This window comes from Zea mays, chromosome 4, assembly GCF_902167145.1.
Source record: "Zea mays cultivar B73 chromosome 4, Zm-B73-REFERENCE-NAM-5.0, whole genome shotgun sequence".
In the NCBI taxonomy this organism is placed as follows: Eukaryota; Viridiplantae; Streptophyta; class Magnoliopsida; order Poales; family Poaceae; genus Zea; species Zea mays.
This window is the reverse complement of record NC_050099.1, coordinates 30,038,610-30,048,106: the sequence shown is the minus strand read 5'-3', so window position 1 is coordinate 30,048,106 and position 9,497 is coordinate 30,038,610. Positions and strand designations below refer to the sequence as shown.

At 44.5% G+C, this 9,497-nt stretch overlaps 1 protein-coding gene across 2 annotated transcripts; it reads right to left on the bottom strand.

Moving 5' to 3' along the window:
* Nucleotides 1–1,354: 1,354 nt before the first annotated feature.
* Nucleotides 1,355–9,155, bottom strand: LOC100216599 (aconitase1). Of its 2 annotated transcripts, none has more exons than XM_020551315.2 (20): nt 8,520–9,155; nt 6,972–7,076; nt 6,313–6,473; nt 6,142–6,234; nt 5,755–5,940; nt 5,501–5,662; nt 5,115–5,259; nt 4,880–5,022; nt 4,466–4,522; nt 4,302–4,381; nt 4,127–4,202; nt 3,855–4,040; nt 3,700–3,767; nt 3,461–3,579; nt 3,220–3,368; nt 3,036–3,134; nt 2,432–2,911; nt 2,260–2,358; nt 1,932–2,174; nt 1,355–1,833 (listed from the first exon to the last, which is right to left on the bottom strand). In XM_020551315.2, exons 1-20 carry the CDS (start codon nt 8,782–8,784, stop codon nt 1,759–1,761), a joined length of 2,991 nt encoding a protein of 996 aa, XP_020406904.1. In that variant the 5' UTR covers nt 8,785–9,155; the 3' UTR covers nt 1,355–1,758. The 2 variants fall into 2 exon arrangements, with proteins under 2 accessions (XP_020406904.1, NP_001304293.1); NM_001317364.1 differs by having other exon boundaries at nt 1,356–1,833; nt 3,247–3,368; nt 8,520–8,785.
* Between the last annotated feature and the right edge of the window lie 342 nt (nt 9,156–9,497).

Genomic DNA, 9,497 nt, shown 5'->3' with positions numbered 1-9,497 from the left:
GTGGTGGCAAGCGGCGGGTGTCTTATGCGACCCCCGGGTGCCACACAAACTAAAAGGCAAATTCTACAGGACAGCAATCCGGTCGGCTATGTTGTATGGAGCAGAATGTTGGCCCACTAAAAGACGACATGTCCAACAACTATGCGTGGCAGAGATGCGTATGTTGCGCTGGATATGTGGCCACACAAGGAGAGACCGAGTCCGGAATGATGATATACGAGAGAGGGTAGGAGTGGCGCCAATTGAGGAGAAGCTTATGCAACATCGTTTGAGATGGTTTGGACATATCCAACGAAGATCTGAGGAGGCACTAGTGCATATCGGAATAATTAGGCGTCCCGAGAATGTGAAGAGAGGTAGAGGTCGACCAACCTTGACGTGGACAGAGGCTGTGAAGAGGGACCTGAAGGAGTGGAATATTGATAAAGAGCTCGCTGTGGATAGGAAGGGGTGGAAGTGTGCGATTCACGTGTCAGAACCTTGATTTATAGTTTCGCTTTTCCTCTTTAATCGTTTGACCTTTTCTTGTGTCCATTTAGATCTTGCTGGTTCTTGTGGGTTTTATCTCTTTTATGTGTTTCCCCGTTTCGTCGTTTTTCGGTTCTCCTTTGCCTTTGTTTCCCTTTTTTTCTTTGGGGTTGAGCTCTGAGGTTTTCATAAGAGATTTCATCTCTAGCCTACTCCAACATGCTTGGGACAAAAAGGTTTTGTTGTTGTTGTTGTTGTTGTATGTCAACGTATATTTTTGTCATCCTAAATTTGTGCGCATACAGAAGAAAACAGATTTTTTTTCGTGATGTACCACAGTTTAATTCAATTCACTTCTCACTAACGTTCTCAACACCACTGTCACGTTTCACCAATTTTGACACCAGGAGCACGTTTTCAGACAAGTCTGACTCTGAGGAATTCATAACAGGACATTTTTGTTTGTTTAGGGCTAGTTTGGCACCCAATTTTCTAAAAGGAATTTTCATTTTCCTTGTACACACATGAATTGAGCACCATATGTATGTCTATTTCACACATGAATTGAGCTAATCACTCTAGCCACAACACGCCCTGTTTGGTTTCACCAACGGACCTAACACACCCTGTTTGGTTTCACGAACGGTAACGAAAGGTTAACTGACCGAACCAAAGCGATTATTCATACAGCATCAAGTTAGTCCAAATGGTCATTTGTAAAATACGTACGTAACATTTTGTATTATACTAGTAGAGAAGGCATCGCAGAGGCTCGGGCTCAACAGCTGGATCAAATTTTCAGCTCTGATCAAGCTAAACCGTGAGCAACGTTTGCCCTCCAAGCAACAATTTCTTGTAAAGTAATAAAGATTATTAGAGGGGGATATAAACCAAACATAATATTGGCTACTACTAGCCTACAGAAAACATTACCAACATCAGAAAAAAGAATGTGCTCCAAGACACCGAAATGTCTAGATGAAACCTGAAGGGCTACAGCATAATCAATTTGTCGAAACGAAAGTAACAGCACAGGAAGCATTTACACCATGCTCTACACATCTGTGAAACAGATATTTCATGTAACCAAACACAGGCAAAACTGTTCCCTCAATCAGCAGGTTCCTGCCTCCACCTGCGGCTTTTATTTCACACTTTATTTATGGGCTGAATCGACAAAGAGACCCCTAGATCCATCACAAATGTCACTACATTGAGAACCAGGTCGCTAGCCCTGGGAACATGGAGCCTGCCACTGCCATTGTGGGTCAAACGGTGTGTGATCTTGCCTCAGTTATGCGCAGCTGCCAAGTTGCGGATGACATAAGGGAGGATGCCTCCATGGTTGAAGTACGCCAGCTCCACCTACAACAAACCAAGAATTGGTGATTGATTAGTTCAATAACAATGCAAATGGCATACCTGCTAGAAAGGTTAAAAGATGTCTTCTTAAATGCTTATACCTCAGTGTCAAAGCGAACGATGCAAGTGAAAGATTTCCCATTGTCGGTAGTAACAGTCACATCCTGGCCGGGACGGATCTCACTGAGGTTGGTAGGGAGATCGATGCTGTACCGCTCATGTCCAGTGAGGCCAAGTGAATCAGCATCCTCACCAGCTTTGAAGCACAGAGGAATGATTCCCATCCCCACCAAGTTGCTTCTGTGGATACGCTCAAAGCTCTTGGCAATTACAGCTTTAACTCCCTGAAAACAATGCATACCTCATCAATCAATACTATATGTTTTCCGATACAAGGTAAAATTCTCATAAACTCTGAATAGAACTTGCCAGGAGCATCGGACCCTTAGCAGCCCAATCACGAGAACTGCCGCTTCCATACTCAGCGCCAGCGAGGATTATAGTAGCATGGCCCTCAGATTTGTATCTCTGCAGTACGGACCATGGGTATTAGGAGGTCACGTTGATAGAAGCAAAAGGAATAAAACCTCACAATACATACCATGGCCGCATCAAAAACAGAAAGCTTCTCCCCAGTAGGAACATGAATGGTCTTGGGTCCAACTTCTCCGTTCAAAAACTTGTTCACGATCCTAATGTTTGCAAACGTTCCCCTTGCCATTACTTCATCATTACCACGACGGCTACCATATGAGTTGAAGTCCTTCCGGTCCACACCACGCTCCATCAAATACTTGGCAGCAGGACTGTCTTTGTGTATGCTTCCTGCAGGTGAAATGTGATCTGTAGTAATGCTGTCCCCGAAGTTCAGCAAGCAGTAGGCATCTTTCACTGTAGAGGGGCCAGGTGGGGACATGGTCATGTCCTTAAAGTAAGGGGGCTCATGAATGTAAGTGGATTTGGAATCCCATGAGTAGAGTGATGCTTCTGGGACAGTTAGCTGGTTCCACATTGGGTTGCCTTTTGTGATAGCCTCATAGGTGCCCTTGAACATGTCAGGCAGCACACTGGATTGGACAACCTGTAAGGTAGCATTTGAATAACAATTATTACAGCTACAAGATAATTGAGACATAAACATCTCCGGTATACATGAATGGTACTATAGTAACTGAAAGACAACAAAGTTTGAGTACAGAATATACCTGCGCAATTTCTTCTGTCGAGGGCCATATATCCCTGAAGTAGACTTCCTTGCCATCCTTTCCAAATCCAATGGGCTCTTTCTCAAAATCAATATCAACCTGAAAGTACAACTTCAAATATTAACTACTTCCATGAAACCAGAAACACAGATGTTCTGAAGTTTATTGAGCATGCCAGCCCTACAATAGTTTGTGAGAGAAAAGTATTTACAGTTCCGGCAAGTGCATAAGCAACAACAAGAGGTGGCGAAGCAAGATAGTTAGCCCGAGTTAAAGGGTGCACACGACCCTCGAAGTTACGGTTACCCGACAAAACAGCAGCAGCAACAACATCTGTGCAAAAGAGCTGAGCAATAAGCCAATCATAAAGAAAAAAACTGAAATTTGTTACAGCTAAATAGTCAATCATCGTATAATTAACTTACCATTTTCTGTAATGGCAGTTGATACAGATTCATCGAGATCACCAGAGTTTCCAATGCAAGTGGTACAGCCATAGCCAACGATATGGAATCCTTGCTGGTTGAGGTATTCTTGAAGACCACTGTAAATAGAAATCACCAGATTCAATTAAAATGACATCTGATACACATTGAAATTCTACGTTTCAATGATAACTCCTGACAACTCCTGATCTGATACGCATTTAAACAATGCCAAATACCTCTGAAGCAAGTACTTCGTGACAACTCCTGATCCAGGGGCAAGGCTTGTCTTCACCCATGGTTTAACCTGAAAACAAGTGCTATCTCACATCAACAGAAAGCACAGAAAGGCACTCAGCACAACAGCCCATGATTGCATTACAAGAGGACTAACCTCAAGACCCAACTCGCAAGCTTTCTTAGCTACAAGACCAGCACCAAGCATAACACTAGGATTTGAGGTGTTTGTGCAGCTAGTTATTGCTGCTATAACAACACTACCATGCTTCATTTCTGCTGGCTGCCCATGAAAGTCAAATTTGACAACCTTATCCTGCTGCTCCTTTGGCACTGCAAAACCCTGGAAACTCATACATGTATCGAGTAAGTAACATCATATGAAGCAAATGTTATGCAAAAACATATGATATACAGCTAAGCAGTTACCTTGAACCCAACTTTGTTGTCCAGGCAAGCATGCCAATCTGATTTCATTTCCTTCAAAGGGACACGATCATGAGGCCTACAAGTTCAGAACCATAAGACCCAATATACAACCCCACCCCACCCCTAAAAATATGAAGTGCAGTAACTTCCAATCAGAAGAGTCTCAGGATCGTACCTCTTTGGGCCAGACATGCTAGGCTCCACCTCATCAAGGTTCAGCTCAAGATAAGATGAGTATATTCTCTCTGTTGGAGGCTGCCAACATATGCAAATATGCTTATATTTTGCACACAAAATAATATCTGGGACTCAAGTGCTGCAATGAGTAAAGAAATCTACCTCATTGTAGTCCACAAACATTTTATTGGCTCGCAGGTATGCTTCAATCATTGACACCTAAATGAACAGGTTTAACTTATAAAATGGAGTGCATGCAGAATTCTTCTCACAAAAATCAAAATGATGTTCTATATACGAAATTAAGACGCTGAATGGAAATGGTAGTATAGATGGCAATAGGACATGGAATTTTGGGAGAGACGACTTTGTGTCCTTGAAGTTTAGTGAGTCACTTTTCGGAACAAATATGGAACAGATCCTACTGAACAAACGCAAGTAGAGAAGCTTGAATTCACACATCCCCACAGGGGGAGATATGTATGCATTGACAAATATTTTATGAGTATGTTTGCCACAAACTACCATCGCAATAGAAACCAAAAATAATTTGCATTTGCAGGTACTAAAACATACAGTTTCATCACTGCGGCCTGTCAGTTTAAGGTAATCCAATGTCACATGGTCCACAGGAAAGAAGCCCATGGTAGCTCCATATTCTGGTGACATGTTCGCAATTGTGGCCCTGTCAGCTAAAGACAGCTTACCCATACCTTCACCTGGATAGAGAAGAGAAAGGGAAATATGTCAATAACATATAGTTAAATTGCATCAGGACAGAACATTCCATCTACTAGCATCAAGGACTTACCATAGAATTCAACAAATTTGCCAACAACACCATGTTTCCTTAGCATTTGTGTTACTGTAAGAACAAGATCAGTGGCCGTGACACCACTCCGTAACTTCCCAGTTAACTTGAAGCCAACAACACCAGGCAAAACCATGCTCATTGGCTGCATAAGGCAATAACAAACAGGTCAGGTGAACCAGCCTAAAACCAATTAATAATGAGTTTGATGTTTAGCTAAATCCCATGTATAATCAAACAAATAAAAGGGCACAAAGTAAATAAGCCATTCAAAAATTTGGGGTGTGGGAAAAATGTCAGAAGAGCAATTTTCTCCTTAAAACAAAAAAAAAGGTAATGATTAGAAATCTGTCATTAAAGGATGAGTGGCCCCACATGAGATTTACCTGACCAAGCATTGTAGCCTCCGCTTCTATACCACCAACCCCCCAGCCAGCAACACCCAAACCATCAATCATAGTGGTGTGTGAATCAGTACCAACTACGCTGTCAGGATAGAGAATGCCATCTGTGTTGAAAACAACTCTGCCAAGATACTCAAGATTGACCTGATATTTGTACACAAAGAACAAAGGCGGAATTACACACATAGAAGACATGGTAGCACTACAGAAATTTTCGACAAGTCAAGAGCATTTACCTGGTGCACAATACCAGAACCAGGAGGAACAACTAGCATATTTTGGAAAGCACTAGAGCCCCATTTAAGGAAACCAAATCTTTCCTTGTTGCGACTAAATTCCAGTTCCATGTTTGCTTGTACGGCATTCTGCGACCTTGCTACATCCACCTGCACTGAGTGATCAATAACAAGATCCACCGGGACCTGCAGTCCAAACAAGGATGTGCACATCAGAAAAAAGAATTGCCAAGACAATGGATAGGTGTCCACCAGAAATATAGAGCATATAAACTTCTGGTATTCTGCCCTATGTCAACTCATCTTTTCTCCGGAAATAACACGTGGTTGAGCACAAATTGATGAAATTTACAGATCTCACATAACAACGAGAAAAGATGAATGTACCAATGGGTTAATCTTGTTCGCATCACTGCCCAACTTGGCCATCGCATCACGCATAGCTGCAAGATCAACAACTGCTGGAACTCCAGTGAAGTCCTAAAAGTACAATGTCAATGGATGAGCAAAGGGCATTTAGAAACAAAGGAGATCATGTGTGATGTTATCAGTTCAAACCTGAAGAAGAACTCGAGCTGGCTTGAATGGTATCTCGGCCAGCTTTGGAGATGTGTTTTCCCAGTCAATTATTTTCTCAACATCATTCTTGGTAACTTGGAAGTTATCACAGTTACGGATAGCTGACTCAAGAAGAATACGGACGGAGTACGGCAGCTTATCTGATACATAACAAAAGATATAATATACATTCAGTTACAACAATAGAAGATATAACTATGTACAATTTGCTGTGTCACATACTAAAGAATTGATAGAAACACAAAAGGTATGACTAGAGAATATATTATATATAGCTTTCTTAAGGAAGGTATGCCATAGAATTGTGTGATATGTTCTCTGTATAAAGTTAATTAACCAGTCCAAATTTGATGTGGGAATATATAGCTTTCTTAAGGAAGGAATGCCATAGAATTGTGTCAATATTTCATTTTCACTTAACATGGATTATTGACTATTGAGAATAGAAAACAACTAATAAAACCTCGTTTTGACTGGAAGTGGGGAACTTAAGTGAAGTAATATTACAAGCATGTATTATAATTTTTCTTCAGTTTAGGATACTAAAATCACACTGAACATACACACCCGTTGGCAATGTAACCTAGCAACTGCTGAAGTAAAGAGAAAACAATTTCAAAAGGAAGCAGCACAATTACCAATCCTTGGATCATTTAGTGCAGGAAGGCTGTAGAACTTTCCATATTCACCACCTCCAGGCTTAGGGAGGCTGGTCAGAATATCCTTGAAGGCATGCACAGTAGCTGCACACAAAGTAAGGCAACATGATTAGCTACTGGAACAAAGAAATGCCTCTGCATTAACAGATCTCACCGAAGTTAAATTTATCCTGAGGTGCAGAACATTTCAAGTCAACTAAATGAGTCATCAAGTTGGTCGCCACATGAAAATTAGTCAATTATATTATAGGATTCCTTAACCTATCCATATGGGAATAGGGAAAGCAAGATGATAAATTAATAACAAGCGCAAAATCACCCCGTACAAACAACAGTCTGAAATATAGGTCAATAGATCATGCACTACAACCTTATAGCCTACTTAGCACTAAGGTCCCGCAACAGCTTAGTACCATAGTAATGGCTTGGTTGGTTCAGAAATAGCCATAATGTTGTATCAAAGCCAAATTAGCTGATCTCCGTTATATTGTTAACGGAAGTGGGGTGGGAGCCTCATCTCAAAAAAATTCCACTAACTGCTAATCACATGAACATAATCCGCAATCCTTATAGTACGTAAACAATACCACCAGATATCACTGAAGGCATCTATGATCCATACGAGGTCTTCCACAAGGAAACATTCAAGTCTCAACCACCAGGGAACCAAAAGAAGCATGACATAACTGCCTAACTACCAGATCCTAATCTAATCACTTAATAGGTACCCGACTCAATCAGTAGTGACCAGAACAGGTCACACAAACCTGTAGGTTGTAACTACTGATCACAAACCATCACATCCTGAGATCGAGCTCTGCTTCTGCTTGCAGGATGAAGGCACTAGCTTAAATTGCAATCTAAGCTGAGTCCCTGAGTGCAAAGAGTCGTGTGCTTCAGTGAAAACCAAGTCAAATCAACTCAAAACGCGAACCGAATATACTAAAATATCCATCCCGAATATCTAATATCCACATCCAAAAAGTAAAGGGAGAGAAGAACTAGGAATCTATTCGCCCCCGATTCCTAAACCCCTAGCCCCCCAACCGAAACCAGCAGAGGCATCTTCGTCTAGACATCAAACGAACCCACGCGCCGACACGGGAAATGGTCAGTCGGCACCGGTGGATGCGCCATCCAAAAACCGCTCCAACGCATCTGGGTCACGTCACTTCATTCACTGGTTCACTTGAAAAAATCCCGAGTGAAACGCTGGCGAGCGAACCCATCTACTCCTCGACCCCAGAAGACAAGATCCACACGATGCGAGGAACACCGCGTCACATAATTCGAATTCAATGATCCGGGTAGAAGGATAAGGCCGTCGATTGACCAGGATCCCAGTCCAAAACGAGCGAGCACACAGCGCTCGAAGCAGCGAACGCGACGAGGCGAGGCGCACGCATCAACGTCACCCAGATCGCCCCGCCCCGCCCCGCGCGCGCGTGACAAGCACACGACCCACGACCAGACGGAAGACCCCACGCGCGGACGGACGAAGACAAGCGCGCGCACGCACGCACGCACCTTGGGTTGCCATCCTGCGCTGGAACTGCTCGACGGCAGGCACGGCGGCCCCGATCTGCGCCCTGGCGCCCGCGAAACGCGGCCGTGTCCCGGAGAAGGCGGCGGCGCGGCGGACGAGCCCGCTTCGGCCGACCCACGCGCCGCACGGCAGCGAGAGCGCGAGGCGGGCGGAGGAGGCGGCGCGGCCCGGGTTGACGGAGGCTAGCGCAGCTGAGTTGGGGGAGAGGGATCTGAGGAGGAGGCGGGCGTTGGCGGCTTTATACATGGATGGATGGATGGAGGTCGCAGCCCGGAGGCGTGGGGCAAGTGGGCGGGGGAGATGAGTGAGGCTGCGGGGAGGTGGGTCGGGGTCGCGAGGCGACCGCTGGAGCCTGTGCAGGGAATATTGGAGTACGAACCACGGGGTCTGGTTGAGGGTCTGACCGTGGTTAGTGTCGATCTGGCCATCTCGGGTCGGGTTCCAGAGTGGGGGCGCCGGCTCGTGTCCCTGCCTCGCGGGTCGCGGCGCGGGGACGACGGTCGAGGACCCGAGGGGCGTGGCTGCCACGGGGCCGGGCCGGCTTGTTGTTGTTGGCTGGCTTACTGCCAGGTGGGGCTGTTGTTGTTCGTGGTTTCGGTTCTCTGCAGGCAGCGGCCGCGCGGTTGGGGTTGGGGCGTTGGGGTCCGTCGGCTCCGGCCGTGGCGAGGTGGAAAGGCCAGGTGCTCGCGCTGTCGTCCGACTGATGTGTTCGTTTGCAAGGCCGCTTTAGAATGAAAAAATAAATAAAAAAACATACTGTGCACTGTGCTGGTTGGTGATCGGTTACATGATTTTGCAGCGATAGAAATCAATAAAGATGCTTTTGAGAGGCAAATTTCAAAAGCTGGCTGTTTTCTTGGAAAAGCGAACTTTTGATAGAAGCGAGTTTCTCACGAATTTTGGCCTAACTTTGTAAGCTGGCCATCTCAAAAAAAAAAGTACGCTGATGGCTTTGTAGA